This window comes from Salvelinus namaycush, chromosome 16 (genome assembly GCF_016432855.1).
Source record: "Salvelinus namaycush isolate Seneca chromosome 16, SaNama_1.0, whole genome shotgun sequence".
Classification (NCBI taxonomy): Eukaryota; Metazoa; Chordata; class Actinopteri; order Salmoniformes; family Salmonidae; genus Salvelinus; species Salvelinus namaycush.
This window is the reverse complement of record NC_052322.1, coordinates 18334040-18356412: the sequence shown is the minus strand read 5'-3', so window position 1 is coordinate 18356412 and position 22373 is coordinate 18334040. Positions and strand designations below refer to the sequence as shown.

Below are 22373 nucleotides of genomic sequence, written 5' to 3'. Positions count from 1 at the left end.
CTGCACGCCGCCCGCACGCAAAAGCTGGGTCTGGGTTGGGAGATTAGGCCTGTTTGACACACTGGTAGCGTTGGAGGTAAATTGAAAGAGGTGTTTGTACTATACAATGCTATTCCTACCGTTCATTATAGCTCAGAAGCAAATCAAGCCTGGACCAGAATGTCTCCATTGTAGCCTACACATGCTACCACAGACTCAGCCAGGCGTATCACCCATGATGCCCCAACTCCTCTCTAGGTCTAGGCTATTAGTGACTGGCTCGTGATTCACCACCACTAGCTCTTGCATGTTAATTGCTTCACAAGTTCCCGCTGTATATGTCTGCTAGCGAGGAGGAGAGAAAAGACGATGTGGCTTCAAACAAGAAAGCTACTAACAAGCGAAGTCAATCGTGCTTCAAATCCCTTGGTTGGCAGCATAATGAGTCCCTACCCGTCAAGAGCAGTCAAAAGGAGGGGAAAACAGCATAAACACAGCTCCATTGCTTGGTACAGCTTCTCTTCCTGGTAGCTACATTAGCAGTTGACCTTTGAGAAGTAATTTATGGTCACTGTTCATTCATTCATTCAGTCTCTTCTTCTGCTTCTTCTGCTTCTTCTTCTGCTTCTGCTTCAGTGCAGCTGCCGCCATGCATTCTAAAGCCCTAAAGGGCAAAAGGCTGAGGGGTTTGAGGTGGAAAGAACTGCTGCCTCAGCAGGAGCCTGATTACACCTCCAGAGGGATACGCTCTGTTCTGCATCCCAAATGGCACCCTAATCCCATTAGGCTCTTGTTCAAAAGTAGTACACTATATAAAGAACACCTTGCCATTTGGGATGCACCCCTCCTCTGTTTTACTGTGCTCTGCTCTCTGCTCTACACCTCCATAGCACTATGCACACACTCATACAAAAGAAGCAGAATGGCGGCTGCAGCCGTGGTTCAGTCAGGATGGGTAGGGCAGGAAGGGGGCTTGACCCTGGTTTATAGCCTAGCCCAGCTCTTTTATGGGACACCTAAGAGCAGCCCACCCACCTCCCACACCTCAGCCCACCCCAGCACACGCAAGGCTAGGCCAGGCCAGGCTCCGGTAGCCCCTAGGAACTCACTGTTTATGAGCTGAGGGATGGAGGTTGGAGGGAGGAACCCAGGATGACAGTTACCAGGTTTTGACAGCAGAGGGCTCGGGGGAGGGAGGAGTGTGTGTAAGTGGAGAGGGAGTGTAAATATATATGCTGTATACCATCAGACCCACCTGGAGCACTGTAGATAGCCTCTATATCCCGCCCCATCAGACATATGCAAATGACTAAATAAAAAAAAACAGCTGATTAGTCCAGCCACATCTCTCTATTCTCGTCCTTGGCTTGATTCTCTCTGCTGCCCTCCCCTCTCTCCCGCTCTCCCTCACTGGCTGCTGTGAAATGCAAATGTGGAGTGTAACGAACGATGTAGGCTTGTGTCCGACACGTTTCACCCCCCTGGCGTCCCCACCGACACACACACGGTCCCCAGCTACCTCGTCCAGCACACCACTAATTACCCTTGTTGTAGCGCTATGCCTGATCATCCTTGATATCACAATGTGCTGCTTCCATCGCTGCCATTGTCTCCACTTGTTAGCCCCTCACTGCCTGGCGTTGCTTGGTCCTGATGGAATAATACCGATCAAGGGAGAAAAAACACAGCATGGTATTGGATGCACTATTAAAACGAGGGAGAGAGGGAGAGGAGGGTGAGATGTGCATGTCGAACGGGGTCTTGATTCATTTAGGAAGGATTCTTCCGGAGCCAATGATTAATCCCTGCAGGATGTGATGGTGTCAGCGGTGGACAAAAAAACAGAGTAACGTTGAATAATAATAATTAATAGATTCATATCCTGGTTGAACAGACAGAGACCTTAAAGAGCAGAGAGGGAGGGATGGAGAGAGAGGGGGGGTGAGGGAGATAAGAAGGGTGGGGGTGGAGAAAAGCAGATAGGGGGAGAGAGAGAGGAGGGAGGGAGGGGTGTGAGAGAGGGAAGGAGAGAAGAAGGGAGGGGAAAAGTGGGAAAATAAAACAGACAGAGAGGAGGGGTGCAAGCAGAGGATCTGTCTCCCAATTTGTTCTCACTTTGTTCCAGTAATAAGATCCAGACCTCCCCTCTACCGTGGACCAGATAATTAACTCCTGGGGATAAACTGTGAAGAGGGGCTCTCTCTTTCTCTCTGTCTCTCCCTTTCTCTACCCATCTCTCTCTCTTTCTCTCTCTCTCCCTTTCTCTCTCTCTCTGTCTCTCTCTCTCTCACTCTCTCTTGATTTATAGCATTGTGGTGGGGATGAAATCTCTGCAGCCAGTCTGCAAAGCATTGTTACATAAATTGCTAACTTTCCTTGATATGTTTTCACAGTTAGATTGGAAATGAGTAGCATGGATAGAGGAGGGGGTACAACCAAAATAAGATGGCAATGCTTCCTTCCCAGAAATAGATTTAGGGTAATATGAGCCCAATACATGTGTTTATCATTCCTTTGGTTTTTAGCTGTGCTGTACCCTCAAAAGTCTTTCTCTAGCTGGAGTACTTAAAACCTTGGTTTAAATGTCAAGACATTTTTAGCCTCTTCCTTGTATTATTTGACCCATGGCATCTGTTCATTATAGCATTAAATAAGTGGCTCCGTGGAGCACTAGCCTGAAGTGTGCTTCTCTGATGTGTGGATGACACTAAGTAGTATGACTCATTTCAGTGCATGGTGAGGCTTGATCTGTGAAATGTGGTGCCCTGGGCAGTCCGTTGGTTTGTGGTGTTCTTAGAAAGCCACTGTCTCAGTGTCTGAGGCCTGATGAAGCAGCTAGGCAGCAGGACTCAGGTCATGCTAATTTCCGTTAGCCATAACCTGCTCACTTTCCTTCATTGTCTTATCAGACCTCTCCTGTCCAGCAACTCCTCTGGAATGTGGCGATAAAGGTTTTCTGCCAACGTCTTCTGTCAGCATTCATTCTGCTGTTCCCTAACTCATCGCCTTGTCCAGGGTGAACTTTCCAAATCAGCAGGAGGGACCAAAAGAAAGGCCTTTTCCGTTATCTGCTTCCCCTTTGACTGTGAGTGTGAGTTACAATGTGCAACTTTCATTTATTCACCCACCTCTCTTTCTCTCTTTCAGAAACATGTGAAGACCCTGGTGAAGATAAAAGCTTGAACCTAGCCTTTGAGAACACAAAGAGGAAGGTAGCCTCCCTCCCACTCCTCCTCCATCCTCCCCCTGTTCAGTCTGCTGTTGCCTTGTTGCAGAGCCCCTAGTGGTATGGAGGGCCGACGGTCGCGGCGAGTCACACAATACAGCGCCAGGACTTTCCCAGCGGGCCCTACACGTGGTGCTGTGCTGGCCATGCTGGGCTGCTGGGTGTTAGCTGTCGCTGCCACCGTGTGCCAAGGCCAGACCACCTTCACCAGCTTCCACCCAGAGCGCCGGGAGTGGGCCTTCAACCATCTGACGGTCCACCAGACAACTGGGGCGCTCTACATCGGAGCAGTCAACCGTGTCTACAAGCTATCAGGCAACCTGACCCTGATGGTGTCCCACGACACAGGCCCTGAGGACGATAACAAGGCCTGCTACCCGCCCCTCATCGTCCAGCCCTGCTCTGAACCCCTGACCTCCACTAACAATGTCAACAAGCTGCTCCTCATAGACTACAGCCAGAATCGCCTTCTGGCCTGCGGTAGCCTCTACCAGGGAGTCTGTAAACTCCTTCGTCTGGACGACCTGTTTATCCTAGTGGAGCCGTCCCATAAGAAAGAGCACTACCTCTCCAGCGTCAACCAGACAGGCACCATGTACGGGGTAATCGTGCCCTCCCATGGCCAGGACGGGACTCTCTTCATCGGAACGGCAGTAGACGGCAAGCAGGACTACTTCCCTACCATCTCTAGCCGTAAGCTGCCCCGCGACCCAGAGTCCTCAGCCATGCTTGACTACGAGCTCCACACGGACTTCGTCTCGTCTCTGATAAAGATCCCGTCAGACACGCTTGCGCTGGTGTCCCACTTCGACATCTACTACGTGTATGGCTTCGCCAGTGGTTCCTTCGTCTACTTCCTGACCGTCCAGCCCGAGACGCCGGAGAACAGCATGTCATCAGGCGGATCCTCCAACGACCTCTTCTACACCTCGCGCATCGTACGCCTCTGCAAGGACGACCACAAGTTCCACTCGTACGTCTCCTTACCCGTGGGCTGCGTGAGGAATGGCGTGGAGTACCGTCTCCTGCAGGCTGCCTACCTAGCCAAGCCGGGCCGCGTGCTGGCCGCCTCGCTCAACATCAGCTCCACGGACGATGTGCTCTTCACCGTGTTCTCCAAGGGCCAGAAGCAGTACCACCAGCCACCAGATGACTCTGCGCTCTGCGTGTTCACCATCAAGGACATCAACGCCCGCATCAAGGAGCGCCTGCAGTCCTGCTACCAGGGAGAGGGCAACCTGGAGCTCAACTGGCTGCTGGGGAAAGACGTGCAGTGCACAAAAGCGGTGAGTTACAGAGGAGACACACGGACGCACACACATACACGCGCACGCACGCAATGCTGAGGAAGCACATGCAATGCACCAAGACGAAGAGTTGAATAAGGCCCATTCAGAGGTTAAGGAACTACAGAGAAACGCATACTGTAAATGGTGCATAGTTCAAACACATACTGTAAATTGTGCATATTTCAAACACATACTGTAAATAGTGCATATTTCAAACACATACTTTAAATAGTGCATAGTTCAAACACATACTGTAAATAGTGCATAGTTCAGCACTTACTGTAAATAGTGCATAGTTCAAACACATACTTTAAATAGTGCATAGTTCAAACACATACTGTAAATATTGAATAGTTCAAACACATACTGTAAATAGTGCATAGTTCAAACTTATACTGTAAAAAATGAATAGTTCAAATACATACTGTAAATAGTGAATAGTTCAAACATACTGTAAATAGTGCATAGTTCAAACACATACTGTAAATATTGAATAGTTCAAACTCATACTGTAAATAGTGCATAGTTCAAACTTATACTGTAAAAAATGAATAGTTCAAATACATACTGTAAATAGTGAATAGTTCAAACATACTGTAAATAGTGCATAGTTCAATCACATACTCTAAATAGTGCATAGTTCAATCACACATACTGTAAATAGTGAATAGTTCAAACTCATGCTTTAAAAAATGAATAGTTCAAACACATACTGGAAATAGTGAATAGTTCAAACATACATACTGTAAATAGTGCATAGTTCAAACACACATACTGTAAATAGTGCGAAGTTCAAGCACATACTGTAAATAGTGCATAGTTCAAACACACATACTGTAAATAGTGCATAGTTCAAACACACATACTGTAAATAGTGCGAAGTTCAAGCACATACTGTAAATAGTGCATAGTTCAAACACACATACTGTAAATAGTGCATCGTTCAAACACACAAACTGTAAATAGTGCATAGTTCAAACACACATACTGTAAATAGTGCATAGTTCAAACACACATACTGTAAATAGTGCATCGTTCAAACACACATACTGTAAATAGTGCATAGTTCAAACACACATACTGTAAATAGTGCATAGTTCAAACACACATACTGTAAATAGTGCATAGTTCAAACACACATACTGTAAATAGTGCATAGTTCAAACACACATACTGTAAATAGTGCATAGTTCAAACACACATACTGTAAATAGTGCATAGTTCAAACACACATACTGTAAATAGTGCATAGTTCAAACACACATACTGTAAATAGTGCATAGTTCAAACACACATACTGTAAATAGTGCATAGTTCAAACACGCATACTGTAAATAGTGCATCGTTCAAACACACATACTGTAAATAGTGCATAGTTCAAACACACATACTGTAAATAGTGCATAGTTCAAACACACATACTGTAAATAGTGCATAGTTCAAACACGCATACTGTAAATAGTGTGAAGTTCAAACACACATACTGTAAATAGTGTGAAGTTCAAGCACGTACTGTAAATAGTGTGAAGTTCAAGCACATACTGTAAATAGTTCTCTCTCTGTAATCATACCCAATGACCATTTTGGCTCAGTAGAGTCACGTGGTCTGTTACCATTTCTACAGAGAACAATGTACAATAGTGCTAGACTCATCTTACACAGTGCAAGTCCAAGGTTATTGTAGGCATTGATAGAGTGAAACCAAACCAGACATCATTATTCAGCCTCTGTTTCCATTCACACCTCAACGTTCACTTACCAAGAAGCAGACAGCTCCCTTCCACTGGGAGTTCTCATCAGCCTCAGTTCAATGTAGAAAGCCAGCAGAATAATTCATTTACATTTTACACTGACTGTAGTCTACTGAGGTTACCGCTGGTAATAGCTTACAGAGCCATTCCTCAACTCAGCTCTAATATCATGTGTAACAGTCTGTTTGTGCTAACATTACACTCCTTGCCACTCCATTTTTTGCATATTACACGGAGTACAAGGAGTAGCACAAAACAAATCTGGATTTTAGGCTACCGCTCTGTTTCCTCTAGACATTAAACAACAGGGCAGCAACCCCAGCTCACCAACGACCCTGGAAACGACAAGGTCGAGTCTGGGAGGAACTACGGTGGATGCACACACTCATAATAATAACAAACACAGCAATCAAGATAACTGCCTTTGACTGCTCTACTTTGCAGGGATACAACATTTCCCTTTATCAAATCATTCTCACACTACATGTAATTAGGCCTAATTGTTTTGCGGCTTCGGGGAGCAGAACAGGCACATTAAGGACTATCTGAATGACTGAGAAATATTCACAAATTAAGGAGGGGATTTATTTTCCTTGGCGAACACCAAAGTGATTATATTCTACTCCAATGCAATCCAAAGAAACACTCTTTGCCCTCGAAGATGGGGAGGGAGAAGGGGGAAGAGATGGGGAGAAAGAGAGCAAACGAGAGAGAGAGAGAGAAAGAAAGAGAGAAGGCAGCCAGACCACAAGCCATCCCCTCCTCTCTGAACTCCCTGTTCTCTAATACCAGGCCACATATCAGCCACATCTTGTCAGCCACAGTTTGGTTTCTTTATTTTAATTCAGTCCCACAAGGCGTCTGTCCTGCCTGCTCCTCCGTGTCTTTGGTCTTTAATTGCTAATATGAATTAAAAGGGGAATTATGAACACTAATGACTATAGGCCTAAGTGTTTTGTCTCCACGACATGTAGGATGTGCATGTATGTGTGTGAAGTCTATAGGCTAGGCATGCTTGTTAGTGATTGCCTTCAAGTGCAAGTGTCTCATTTTGAAAGTGTGTGTGTGTCTTTTGTGTGTCTTCTGTGTGTCTGTGTGCATGTTAATGCCAGTATGTAGCGTATGTGTGGGCCGGGGGATGGGTTTGGGGTGTACAGAGGATGATATATTTTGGGCCATATTAATGATATCCCCGGCGAGATCAGAAGTGTGTGGTTGGCTTTGTGCTAGTCCCCCTGGGCACTCTATTGACCGCTTTTATTAACATCACTAAATTCCCCATTAGTGCAATGTCAGAGGTGATTGTCAAGCGGAGGGAGACGTTATCTGGGGCCTGCACTGTTTGGTTTCATTAGCACCACAAAGAGGGAGGGAGGGAGGGAAAGAGAGAGAGAGGGAAAGAGAGAGAGAGAGGGAGGGAGGGAGAGAGGAGGCGGAGAGAGAGAGAGACGGGTGTAAAGGCTTTCACTCTCTCACCGTGGGAGTCAGATAAGATCTACTATAGCCTCTCTAGTCCCCAGGGCCCAGTTTTTCAAAAGTTATCTATCTGGATTTCACTTACCGGGTAGGATTACATGTATGGAAATAGAATGAATAGAACAGTCCCCATTCAAGTCAATGGTTTGTCCATTCTATTTATTCTATGTCTATGCATTTAATCCTATCTGGTGGGTGAAATCCGGATAGATAACTTTTGAAAAACTGGGCCCAGGAGAATCCTCTTGCAGCCCCCAGTGAGACCATCGTCACTGCCCAGACCTCCTCCAACATTCTCTCCTATCTCCTTCAGTTCAGCAGCCCTCATTAGAATGTTCCTTAAACTCCGAGCCGCATTCCATAGTATCAACCCTCCTCTCCTCTGTCCTCTGCTAGCCAAGGAAATGTGTCTAGCGGCTAGCCCAGCAGATAAAGAGATGTTGCATGTAATGATGTTTAATGGATTATGCAGATAGACGTCAACAGATGAAGAGCTCTGAAAGCCCGTTCATATTACACCCCAACAGCTGGATATGTCCTCTGGTATGCTAACCTTGACTGTGTTTTCGTTCACTCTCCCTCAAGCGGCATGGTTGTTTTTTCTAAATGGGGCTGAGGTTCTGTGCACAGCTGCTTTCCTAAAGGGAAAAAACAATCACATTTCCCCAATACACTAGTCCTGAATGTTAAAATAAACTCATATAGATAACATGTATTGAAAAAGAAACTTTACATGAGGGTCAGACTTGGTCTGTACTGTCTGGAAGCTCACAGTCATACCAAGCCTTCCGGTGTCTGTGGAGTAACACTGATGGGGCTCACATATTCAGCTGGTGTCACTCTCTCTTCCTCTCTATCCATGGTCATTGGCTACTCAACCATACTCACGACTATGCATGTCTAAATAGGAGGATCCACTATTGATCCTGACTGTCTCCTGAGATGGAGCGGAACCTGTGTCCACATCCCTGTCACCTAGCTATAGCTTCCCATTGTGTAGTAATGGGGAGTAGAGGTCAGGAGGTTGAGGGGGACCGTGTGAAATGCTAATCAGACATTTATTGTTCACATCAGTGTTCAGATATCTGATTCTGCTTTAGAAAGTTTAACTATGTCAATTATAGGGAGTGAATGTAACCTTCACTTTACTATCAACATTGTTTGCATTTGAGACATAATATTGTATTAAAAATATCACCATAATAGTAGACAAGCCTGAACAAATCTGAAGTTCAGGTGTGGATATACCACCATCCTCCTGTCCAGTTGATCTGCTATGTGATTGTTAAATATCGATTAATGCCACCAGTCAATGGGGGTATTCTATTTATAGAGCACAACTCTGGCAATGGTAATCAATGTTGTTAGCACCAGATTAATCCAAGAGTGAAATCTAGCTAGTGACTCCAGATCGCCAATATTTATTGGTATAAATAGGGGATGGGCAACTGGCGGCCCGGTCCACGGACCAATTTCCTCAAAATAAAATACAAATGATGATAATAATAATATATACGGTATATGTGCAGTGCCGTGAAAAAGTATCAGTCCTCTTTCTAATTGTCTCTACTTTTGCACATTTTTGATACTGAATGTTATCAGATCTTCAACCAAAACCTAATATTAGATAAAGGGAACCTGAGTGAACAAATAACACAACAATGACATACTTATTTCATTTATTTCATAAACAAAGTTATGCAACACCCAATCACTCAATAACATCTCAATTGGGATTAGGTCAAGACTTGAACTAGGCCATTCTCAAATTTGTTGCTTTTTAGCCATTTTCATGTAGACTTGTTTGTGTGTTTTGGATCATTGTCTTGCTGCATGACCCAGCTGTGTTTAAGCTTCAGCTCACAGATGAATGGCCTGACATTCTCCTGTAGAATTCTCTGATACAGAGCAGATTTCATGGTTCCTTCTATTAAGGCAAGTCGTACAGGTCCTGAGGCAGAAAAGCATCCCCAAACCCTCACACTACCACCACAATGCTTGACCGTTGGTATGAGGTTGTTACTGTGGAATACAGTGCTTGGTTTCCTCCAGGCATAATAGGACCCATTTGTAAATGTATTAAAAATAAAACCAGAAATACCTGATTTACTGTATATAAGTATTTAGACTCTTTGCTATGAGACTTGAAATTGAGCTCAAGTACGTCTTGTTTCCATTTATCATCCTTGATCCGTGATGTTTCTACAACTTGATTGGAGTCCACCTGTGGTAAATTCAATTGACTGGACATGATTTGGAAAGGATAACACCTGTTTATATAAGGTCCCACAGTTGACAGTACATGTCAGAGCAAAAACCATGCCATGTGGTCGAAGGAATTGTCCGTAGAGCTCCGAGACAGGATTGTGTTGAGGCACAGCTCTGGGGAAGGGTTCCAAAAAATGTCTGCAGCATTGAAGGTCCCCAAGAACACAGTGGCCTCCATCATTCTTAAATGGAGTAAGTTTGGAACCACCAAGAATCTTCTTAGAGCTGGCCGCCTGGCCAAACTGAGCAATCGGAGGAGAAGGGCCTTGGTCAGGGAGGTGACCAAGAAACCGATGGTCACTCTGACAGAGCTCCAGAGTTCCTCTGTGGAGATGGGAGAACCTTCCAGAAGGACAGCCATCTCTGCAGCACTCCACCAATCAGGCCTTTATGGTAGACACTCGTCAGTAAAAGGCACGACAGCCCGATTGGAGTTTGCCAAAAGGCACCTAAAGGACTCAGACCATGAAAAACAAGATTGATCTCTTTGTCCTGAATGCCAAGCTTCACGTCTGGAGGAAACCTGGCACCATCTCTATGGTGGTGGCAGCATCATGCTGTGGGGATGTTTTTCAGTGGCAGGGACTGGGAGACTAGTCAGGATCAAGATAAAGATGAACGGAGCAAAGTACAGAGAGATCCTTGATGAAAACCTGCTCCAGAGCACTCTGGACCTCACACTGGGGCGAAGATTCACCTACCAACAGTACAACAACCCCAATGCAGGAGTGGTTTTGGGGCATGGATTCTACAAAATGTCGAAAGCATTCTACAAGGATGCTGGCCCATGTTGAATCTAATGCTTCCCACAGTTGTGTCAAGTTGACTGGTTGTCATATGGGTGGTGGACTATTTTTGATTTACATAGGAAACGGTTGAGTGTGGAAAAAGCCAGCAGCTTTACAGTTCTTGACACAAATCGGTGCGCCTGGCACCTACAGTACTACTGTCATGACGTTGCCATGTTGGGTGAGGTTTATGACCTCCCCATAAATACCTTTCCCCCTTTTCTCTCCACTCTACAGACTGGACTCTTGGAAAGCCCTTTGTTAACATAGAGAGAGCATGGTAACATCAAAAGGTTGGGGAATGGAACAATATTTCCCTTTCTCAACCAGTTGAAAGTGTCCATTGGTACTTAAAGAATATGATGTCAGATCAGTTGTTGTCTGGGACATTATATCTGATGATAGGATGACATAAATTGTATATTGGAAAGTCTACACATTCTAGTTATAAGATTCATATGGAATTGTTGCGCAATTTAAATGTTTAAATATGAAACTATTTGTGAAAATATTAAATGTAATTTTAGCTTCTAAATGAGATAATTGTTTTCATAAGTAAATTATGCTCACTCAGTGACAACGCCCAAGTGAACAGACATTAGTTGAGAACTATGAAACACGCCCTTCTATCCCCCAGCACAAAAGCCAGTTGACAGAAGTCAACCTCAGTTCCCGATGATGTGAGGACTGGTGTCCATACGTTTAAAAGGGCTCATTTCAACTACAACCTAACAAAATTAACATTTAGTTCCAGAAATGTTAGGACTGCTGTCCTAACGTTTAAAAGGGCGAATTTCAACGTGGATGTGACGATCACCACGCTGGAATGGTGAATTTCGACTAGACCAGCCAGACTACAGCACGAGCTGATTATGGCAACTTGGTTTGAACTTTGAACGATTATTCACTAAAGAAGTGATACATCCTAGACACTGAGTTATCAGCTGCAACTGTAAACGTACGTGGCCTAGAAAAGGACAGACAATCTCCTAAGAACGACAGGGTACTTTAACATATCCGCTCTACAACACTATGACCAGAAAGATCTAATGGGTCAACCAGTCTTCCATCTTCGACCCATCTATCGAAGCGCAGCTCAGAGTAATATATATATCTTTCATTTTCCTTTTCCGAATGGGCGGTTGTTGGAATGCATAAGATTCTGTATTTATGGTAGCATAGCTTCTCAAGGTCCGATAGCGACCCAATCCCTTTGTCCCTCAGTCTTCCCGCTCTTTCATTCAAACCCAACCCCCTTCCTTTGTGTTACCAGCCGTCATATCGGGTTAGCCCACTAGGGGCTTTTCATGAAATGATTAGTAGTCAATGTGTGATCTAACCTGTGTGTATATATATAAACTCAGCAAAAAAAGAAACATTCCTTTTTCAGGACCCTGTCTTTCAAAGATATTTCGTAAAAATACAAATAACTTCACAGATCTTCATTGTAAAGGGTTTAAACACTGTTTCCCATGCGTGTTCAATGAACCATAAACAATTAATGAACATGCACCTGTGGAACGGTTGTTAAGACACTAACAGCTTACAGACGGTAGGCAATTAAGGTTACAGTTATGAAAACTTAGGACACTAAAGAGGCCCTTCTACTGACTGAAAAACACCAAAATAAAGATGCCACGGGTCCCTACTCATCTGTGTGAACGTGCCTTAGGCATGCTGCAAGGAGGCATGATGTGGCCAGGGCAATAAATTGCAATGTCCGTACTGTGAGACGCCTAAGACAGCGCTACAGGGAGACAGGACGGACAGCTGATCGTCTTCGCAGTGGCAGACCACGTGTAACAACACCTGCACAGGATCGGTACATCCGAACATCACACCTGCAGGACAGGTACAGGATGGCAACAACAACTGCCCGAGTTACACCAGGAACGCACAATCCATCAGTGCTCAGACTGTCTGCAATAGGCTGAGAGAGGCTGGACTGAGGGCTTGTAGGCCTGTTGTAAGGCAGGTTCTCACCAGACATCACCAGCAACAGCGTTGCCTATGGGCACAAACCCACCGTCGCTGGACAAGACAGGACTGGCAAAAAGTGCTCTTCACTGACGAGTCGCGGTTTTGTCTCACCAGGGGTGATGGTCGGATTTGCGTTTATCGTCGAAGGAATGAGCATTACACCGAGACCTGTACTCTGGAGCGGGATCGATTTGGAGGTGGAGGGTCCATCATGGTCTGGGGCGGTGTGTCACAGCATCATCAGCCTGAGCTTGTTGTCATTGCAGGCAATCTCAACGCTGTGCGTTACAGGGAAGACATCCTACTCCCTCATGTGGTACCCTTCCTGCAGGCTCATCCTGACATGACCCTCTAGCATGACAATGCCACCAGCCATACTGCTCGTTCTGTGTGTGATTTCCTGCTAGACAGGAATGTCAGTGTTCTGCCATGGCCAGCGAAGATGTCCGGGAACTTGCAGGTGCCTTGGTGGAAGAGTGGGGTAACATCTCACAGCAAGAGCTGGCAAATCTGGTGCAGTCCATGAGGAGTAGATGCACTGCAGTACTTAATGCAGCTGGTGGCCACACTAGATACTGGCTGTTACTTTTGATTTTAAACCCCCCTTTGTTCAGGGACAAATTATTCAATTTCTGTTAGTCACATGTCTGTGGAACTTGTTCAGTTTATGTCTCAGATGTTGAATCTTGTTATGTTCATACAAATATTTACACACGTTAAGTTTGCTGAAAATAAACGCAGTTGACAGTGAGAGGACGTTTCTTTTTTTGCTGAGTTCATGTAATTCTGCGTGATTATTTAGGTATTTAGTAAATACATAATTAAGCCAATTTGTGTATTGCTGATTCAACTTATTAGCTAGGGTACGTGCAGATAACCAAGTACTTACGACAATAAGAATTAGACCAATCGAGGTGAAGATTAATAATTGACTGCTATTGATATGAAAGATCTTCAGATCTTTTAGAGAGTGGCTTCGGGAGATAACTGCTCAATATATATGAACGCTTCCCTGGTGCCCCAGGTTATTAATGGTTTCATTGTTGCACGGTTTAATTCAATCACGTAATCAATTAAACGTCAGGTAATCTATTTGATAAAATAGCATGTAATATAATTGAATCTTAGTCAGACACGACACTTAACTCTTTTGTCTTGCCCATTAACCCTCTGAATGGCACATATACACAATCCATGTCTCAAATGTCTCAAGGCTTAAACATCCTTCTTTAACCTGTCAGCTCCCCTTCATCTACACTGATTGAAGTGGATTTAACAAGTGGCATCAATAAGGGATCATATCTTTCACCTGGATTCACCTGGTCAGTCTATGTCATGGAAAGAGCAGGTGTTCCTAATCAATCAATCAATCAATCAAATTTATTTATAAAGCCCCTTTTACATCAGCAGATGTCACAAAGTGCTATACAGAAACCCAGCCTAAAACCCCAAACAGCTAGGAATGCAGATGTAAAAGCACGGTGGCTAGGAAAAACACCCTAGAAAGGCAGGAACCTAGGAAGAAACCTTGAGAGGGACCAGGCTCTAGGGGGTGGCCAGTCCACGTCTGGCTGTGCCGGGTTGAGATTAAAGCAGTACATGGCCAAGATGGTCAAACGTTCATAGATGACCAGCATGGTCAAATAATAATAATAATCACAGTGGTTGTAGAGGGTACAACAGGTCAGCACCTCAGGAGTAAATGTCAGTTAGCTTTTCATAGCCGAGCATTCAGAGTTAGAGACAGCAGCTACGGTAGAGAGAAAGAGAGTCGAAAACAGCAGGTCCGGGACAAGGTAGCACATCCGGTGAACAGGTCAGGGTTCCATAGCCTCAGGCAGAACAGTCGAAACTGGACCAGCAGCACGACCAGGTGGACTAGGGCATGGTCCCAGGGCTTAGGTCCTCCGGGAGGGGAGGGAGAGGGAGAGAGAGAGAGAATTAGAGGGAGAATACTTAAATTCACACAGGACACAGGATAAGACAGGAGAAATACTCCAGATATAACAGACTGACCCTAGCCCCCCTACACATAAACTACTGCAGCATAAATACTGGAGGCTGAGACAGGAGAGGTCAGGGGACACTGTGGACCTGTCCGGCGATACCCCCGGACAGGGCCAAACAGGCAGGATATAACCCCATCCACTTTATCAAAGCACAGCCCACACCACTAGAGGGATATCTTCAAACCACCAACTTACCCTGAGACAAGGCCGAGTATAGCCCACGAAGATCTCCCCCACGGCACGAACCTAGGAGGCGCGCCAAACCCGGACAGGAAGATCACGTCAGTGACTCAACCCACTCAAGTGACGCACCCCTCCTAGGAACGGAATGGAAGAACACCAGTAAGCCAGTGACTCAGCCCCCGTAATAGGGTTAGAGGCAGAGAATTCCAGAGGAGAGAGGGGAAACGGTCAGGCAGAGACAGCAAGGGCAGTTCGTTGCTCCAGTGCCTTTCCGTTCACCTTCACACTCCTGGGCCAGACTACACTCAATCATAGGACCTACTGAAGAGATGAGTCTTCAATAAAGACTTAAAGGTCGAGTCCGAGTCTGCGTCTCTCACATGGGTAGGCAGACCATTCCATAAAAATTGAGCTTTGTAGGAGAAAGCCCTGCCTCCAGCTGTTTGCTTAGAAATTCTAGGAACAGTAAGGAGGCCTGCGTCTTGTGACCGTAGTGTACGTGTAGGTATGTACGGCAGGACCAAATCGGAGAGACAGGTAGGAGCAAGCCCATGTAATGTTTTGTTTTCTTTGATGATGAGTTCTGATTTTTTTGTGGCCCCCATCCCTATTAAAGTTGCCCATCCCTGATATATAGACCATAACAATAAACCCCCAATATCCATAGTAAGGTGCTTTTGGGAAACACGACTACATGAGATCCAAAAGGATTTAGGTTTCCAGCCAAGCCTACTAAGCTTACATCATCCAAACCATTTAGATATAATCAGAACCAAATGCTCTGAATCCCATTATCAGACTGAGACTCCTTGGAACAGATTTAAAGCCTGAGTCTGTCTGTACATGACGTTGGTGTCTGTGGGAGTAGTTATTGATAAGTAAGAGTCTGACACAGTCACACACAAGCTAGTTCCTCAAGCTTCTTTTTATAGCTCCCACTGTAGATCGCTCATCTGATTCAGACTGTTTCTCTCTGTCTGTGACAGACACAGATCCCCAGATAAGGCCACTACACAGCACGCAGAAACAGAAACCAGCTCAAATCATTTTAGACATGTTCTACGTTCCCCGATTAAGAGACATAAGCACAGCTAATCACAGGCATTTAGCTGCCCTTTTCCTGCTTAGCTCCTGTATCACAGTGGAGTGGTTCTACTATATATTTCTCCATCCCTTCCATCCATGCTATTTTGGGAGCTGCAAATAAAAGGAAATGGTGTTGATTCTGCGGGGGCTGAGGGGGCGCGCCTACGAGGCTGAGGCGTTTATGCCCATCAGCGTTATTGCTTTTTGCTCTGCTCATGAAAAGCTAAGCTGGTTGTAAAGGCTTTACGAGTGTGGTGTGGTGTAGCGTAGTGTAGTGTGGTGTGGCGTAGTGTGGCGTAGTGTGGTGTGGTGTAGGGTAGTGTGGTGTGGTGTAGCGTAGTGTGGCGTAGTGTGGCGTAGTGTGGTGTAGGGTAGTGTAGTGTGGTGTAGGGTAGTGTGGTGTGGTGTGGCGTGGTGTGGTGTAGGGTAGTGTGGTGTGGTGTAGTGTGGTGTAGTGTAGTGTGGTGTAGTGTAGTGTGGTGTAGCGTGGTGTAGCGTGGTGTAGTGTAGCGTGGTGTAGCGTGGTGTGGTGTAGTGTAGTCTGGTGTAGTGTAGTGTGGTGTAGCATGGTGTAGTGTAGTGTGGTGTAGTGTAGTGTGGTGTAGCATGGTGTAGTGTAGGGTGGTGTAGTGTGGTGTAGTGTGGTGTGGTGTGGTGTAGGGTGGTGTGGTGTAGCGTGGTGTAGTGTGGTGTGGTGTAGCGTAGTGTGGTGGGTTGTAGCGTGGTGTGGTGTAGTGTGGTGTAGTGATGCGTGGTGTAGGGTGGTGTAGCGTGGTGTAGTGTGGTGTGGTGTGGTGTAACGTGGTGTAGTGTAGTGTGGTGTGGTGTAGCGTGGTGTAGTGTAGTGTAGCGTGGTGTAGTGTAGTGTAGCGTAGCGTGGTGTAGTGTGATGTGGTGTAGCGTGGTGTAGTGTGGTGTGGTGTGGTGTGGTGTGGTGTGGTGTAGCGTGGTGTAGCATAGCGTGGTGTAGTGTGATGTGGTGTATCGTGGTGTAGTGTGATGTGGTGTAGCGTGGTGTAGTGTGGTGTGGTGTAGCGTGGTGTAGTGTGGTGTAGTGCGGCGTTGTGTAGTGTGGTGTAGTGTAGTGTGGTGTGGTGTAGCATGGTGTAGTGTAGCTTGGTGTAGTGTAGTGTAGTGAGGGAGGACGGGTTGACAACCATGGCTCCTGGGTCCTGGGGCTGTGTGTCAGTGATCAGTGTGGCTGACCCCGCCCCTGATCTGTAACACACACACACTGTGGCTGTGTGTGGCTGTGTGTCAGTGATCAATGTGCCCTGCCTGTCTGTCTGTCTGCCCTGATACCTCTGAATGATGCTCCTCCCAGTCCCAGCCCTCTCCTGGACATCTCCTTTACTCTATATGGCACTTTGAGGCCACCGTCCCTCCTCCACTGTCACCGCCACTCACACTCTGACCTAACCTGGATCACCACAACAGCCTAGTCCCTCCCTCCTCTGATGTGATGTAGAATTCAATTCCTAACTAAGGACAGTTGGAAATATTTTGACTGCACTGTCGTGATTCTGCATAGTTTCTTATACAGTACCAGTCAAAAGTTTGGACACACCTACTCATTCCAGGGTTTTTCTTTATTTGTACTATTTTCTACGTTGTAGAATAATAGTGAAGACATCACAACTATCAAATAACACATATGAAATAATTTAGTAACCAAAGTGTTAAACATATCAAAATATATTTTATATTTGAGATTCTTCAAAATAGCCACCCTTTGCCTTGATGACAGCTTTGCACACTCTTGGCATTCTCTCAACCAGCTTCATGAGGCAGTCACCTGGAATGCAATTCAATTAACAGGTGTGCCTTGTTAAAAGTTAATTTGTGGAATTTCTTGCCTTTGTATTGCATTTGAGCCAATCAGTTGTGTTGTGACATGGTAGGGGTGGTATACATAAGATAGCTCTATTTGGTAAAAGACTGAGTCCATATTATGGCAAGAACACTCAAATAAGAAAAGAGAAATGACAGTCCATCATTACTTTAAGAGATGAAGGTCAGTCAATTCGGAAAATGTCAAGAACTTTGAAAGTTTCTTCAAGTGCAGCCGCAAAAACCATCAAGCACTATGATGAAACTGGCTCTCATGAGGACCACAACAGGAAAGGAATACCCAGAGTTACCTCTCCTGTAGAGGATAAGTTCATTAGAGTTACCAGCCTCAGAAATCGGCAATTAACTGCAGCCCAAATAAATGCTTCACAGAGTTCAAGTAACAGCCACATCTCAACATCAACTGTTCAGAGGAGACTGCATGAATCAGGCCTTCGTGGTTGAATTACTGCAAAGAAACCACTACTAAAGGACACCAATAAGAAGAAGAGACTTGCTTGGGCCAAGATACACGAGCAATGGAAATTAGACCAGTAGAAATCTGCCCTTTTGTCTGATGAGTCCAAATTTGAGATTTTTGTGAGACACAGAGTAGGTGAACGGATGATCTCCGCATGTGTGGTTCCCAACGTGAAGCATGGAGGAGGAGGCATGATGGTGTAGGGGTGCTTTGCTGGTGACACTGTGATTTGTTTAGAATTCAAGGCATTCTACGCCATCCCATCTGGTTTGCGCTTAGTGGGACTGTCATTTGTTTTTCAACAGGATAATGATCCAAAACACACCTGTAGGCTGTGTAAGATCTGTTTGACCGAGAAAGAGGGTGATGGAGTGCTGCATCAGATGACCTGGCCTCCACAATCACCTGACCTCAACCCAATTGAGATGGTTTTGGGATGAGTTGTACCACAGAGTGAAGGAAAATCAGCCAACAAATGCTCAGCATATGTGGGAGCACCTTCAAGACTGTTGGAAAAGCATTCCAAGTGACTACCTCATGAAGCTAGTTGAGAGAATGCCAAGAGTGTGCAAAGCTGTCATCAAGGCAAAGGGTGGCTACTTTGAAGAATCTAAAATCTAAAATCTATTTTCATTTGTTTAATACTTTTTTGGTTACTACATGATTCCATATGTGTTATTTCATAGTTTTGATGTCTTCACTATTATTCTACAATGTAGAAAATATCAAAAAAAGAAAACCCCTTGAATGAGTAGGTGTGTCTAAACTTTTGACTGGTACTGTATTTCTGTTGAGAATGAGATTTTATCAGGCATTTTGACAGGTCATTTTTCTCTTGGATGGACCAAAGTCAGGTCATAAGTCCTCCAGTCAGATTCTCTAGTTATTGTTTACCTGTCCATTCCATTCCATCACTGTAACATGTTAACCTGCAGAGTAGAGAAGCTCTGCATGGTAAAAGTTCCTCCTCTTGCCCTGAAGTTATCATATACCTGTGTGAGGAGGCAAGGTGGGGCTCAGTCAAGCACAGCAGAGACATGTCTACCAAGTGGAACAGAAAGGCAGAAGTCTGTCTGGTAGGCTACAGCAAGATTCACTAGATATAAAACCACCTCTCTCTGATCCTACTCTGTCTCTCTTCATAGAACCCTCACTCTCTCACCATTTGACCCTGCCTCTCTCTATAGTATCTCTGACCTCCCTCTCTCTCTCCCTCCATCCCCCCCTCCCTCCCTCTCCGTATCTAACCCCTCTTCTCTCTCCTCCAGCCGGTGCCCATCGATGACTCGTTCTGTGGTCTGGACATCAACCAGCCCCTAGGCGGCTCTCAGCTGGTGACGGGACACACCCTCTACACAGAGACACGGGACCGCATGACCTCCGTCACCTCCTACGTCTACAACGGATACTGCGTGGCCTTCGTTGGCACCAAGAGCGGACGCCTCAAAAAGGTCAGTTACTCTTACTGTCAGTTCCCGGCAGTTATGGTCAATTACCGGCTGTTATCGCCAGCCACAGCCTGGACTTCGAAAATACTGACTTACCTAGGGCCGTTGCTCTTTAGGGAGCATAGGCCATCGATGACGCCTCTCCATTACACTCTGTTCTGGGCAGTCTTCTCCAGCTCGTTCACCTATTGAAAAAGTCCTCTAGCTATTCTGGTCTCCCAGTTCAAGGTCCATTTAAAGCGATTGTGAAGCACTTCATCACTGTTGAAGCCCTGGCCTCAGGAGACTGAGGAGGCTGTCTGTACACTGACTGGTCCTCAGAACCTCAGACACTGAAGTGGTAGTATTCTATTCAAGGGACTGAATGGACGGAGCACGGTGTGGTGGCAAGGAGAAGATAAACCTTCCTCCTCCATATTTAATGTGTCTGGTCCTGTGACAGTTGAGCAGGTGGGCAGGGGTGTTGGGTGGCAGGGCGTGGGGGAGGAGGTGTCGTTCCTCTGTGGTGGTCATTATGTTCCCCTTGTGGAATGAGCTCTGTCTATGGTGGCCGTGCTGAATAACCTCTGCCAGCCCATTAATTTTAATAGGCACCTTTCTCCCTGAGACCCAGAGAGAGGGGAGGCTAGAGAGAGCTGGCCCACGCAAAATCCGGCCTGCAGTCTCTGCTGGAGCAGACAGACAATGCTGTCGGTTAAAGCTACAGTCTGCGATTTGAAAAACAGCCATAAAAATGAATTTAAATGACAATTGAATAGATTCCCAGATCCCAGACTGTAGCTTTAAGGGCTAGACAGTCCTCAAATGTCACATTTCACCTCACCACCACCAAAGCAAGGCAGCATAAAGAGCATATACTGTAGTGGCTCAGGTGGCTATTATGCATGGAGAGATTTGAGTGATGATGGAGAAAGTGGAGCATGTTGTGTGGTGGGAGAAGTTGGCAACTTCATCATAATAGAATTGTTAACCTGGTATTACACAGTCAGAGCTTTTTGGGTATTGAAGTACAGTGACAGCCAAATGATGTATGTGTAATCTAGAAGAGCTCCTTGTGTTTACAGCTGTTGAGGCTGCCTTGCTGACAGGGTCGTAATTTCAGCTAAACCTAGGGTATGGCAATGTGACAGGGTTTCCCCCCTCCAAGGATTTTTTTGAAAATGTAAGCTCATTTACTGAATTTCTACACAATTTAAAAACTCTAAAATGTAATTTGGAGAACAGAAAAAAAACAAGCAAAATGGACTCCAGCCATTATCAGCTTGTTGCTGTAGCTTCATTCCCCTCAGTCAATAGGGGACTGAACATTCTACAAACAGCTGTCTGCTATGCACTAGCTCCGCACTGGGATTACACCTCTAGTTTAGTTTCATGTCAAGGCAAACAGCAGTTACCTAGCCAAAGCCATCTACTACAGCCATCTTTACCTCGGCACTGTTTTCCATAAAGCCAGCCAGCCATACAAACAGCCTTCCCTCCTGCTCCCAGGCGTCAGCATGGTCCTAATATCCTAAAGTCATCTCGCTAGTACCGTTAAACTGCATTTGTCTTTTAATTGGGATTGGAATGATTTTAGTAACCTATTTTAAATTGCCATACCCAATTGACGCCCCTGCTTGCTGAATGTAGATGATGTTGATGGTGATTGGTGAGGTGAGTTTTCCTCCTTTGTAAAACTCTTTGAGCATCTGGAAAAGCGCTATGCTATATATGTTGGGCTCCCGGGTGGAGCAGCGGTCTAAGGCACTGCATCTCAGTGCAAGAGGCGTCACTACAGTCCCTGGTTCGAATCCAGGCTGTATCACATCCGGCCAGTATGGCGTGCTCTCAGTTTCCCTTGCCCCTGGGACACAACACAAATGGACCTGCTCGGTTGTTGGTTGCTTCATCTATTTATTCATAATTGAATCTGTGCCCCAATCAAGATGTGGAATTGAAAGAGACTCATTCGGTGTAATCCCCCTTGTTTGAGGTACTTAATCATTTATAGCATTTTATCTACATGATTAAATTGAACTAGACAGTAGAACACAATTCTCTACTCTCTGGTGCATTCAGTACTGTGGGTTGTTTCCTTTTTTCTCCCTCCCGTGTTCCTCACATACAGTATGTGTCTTCTCTTTTCACATCCTCTCCCTGTCTCCATGTATGACAATGCCATGCAAAGTGAACCATCATGGCTGCCTGGCTGTCTGTTGCTCACATCCACAGCATCATGGCTGTTACCACAGTAACCGTTGCATGGAGGAGGATTTATCCAGGATATCAGAAGGCACAGCGAGAGACACAGCTCCACGGTCCACCACCTTACTGCCTGGCTGCCTGGCTGGCTGGTTCACTGGCTGCCTGGCTGGGAGAGAAAATCCCGGAAGCCTGTATGTTCAGCCTGTTCAAGCATGGAGCCTGATCTATTCCTGACAAAGAGAGAGGGGAGAGGATGAGGCAGCTTGGTAGCGTGTGGTTGCTGTGTGTTTAGGGGTTTACTTCCAACCTAGTGCCAAGCGATTAGTGCTGTTTGATTATTAAAAAAATGATCACGGTTTTCGTTTTCGATAGTTTTTTTATACAGTATGTGCATT

The 22373-nt window shown here is 45.5% G+C and overlaps 1 protein-coding gene across 4 annotated transcripts in view; it reads left to right on the top strand.

Annotated features, from left to right (window-relative positions):
- The first annotated feature begins 3342 nt into the window (after nt 1-3342).
- Nucleotides 3343-22373, top strand: part of LOC120060669 (plexin-A2-like) — a 265104-nt gene continuing 246073 nt past the window's right edge. For 3 of the 4 annotated variants that reach the window (XM_039010062.1, XM_039010063.1, XM_039010061.1), the window contains exons 1-2: nt 3343-4491; nt 19615-19797. In XM_039010062.1, the coding sequence (XP_038865990.1) occupies nt 3352-4491; nt 19615-19797 (1323 nt within the window). In that variant the 5' untranslated portion in view covers nt 3343-3351. Of the gene's footprint in view, nt 4492-19614; nt 19802-22373 lie in introns of all 4 variants that reach the window. The other variant, XM_039010065.1, reaches the window with a different exon arrangement.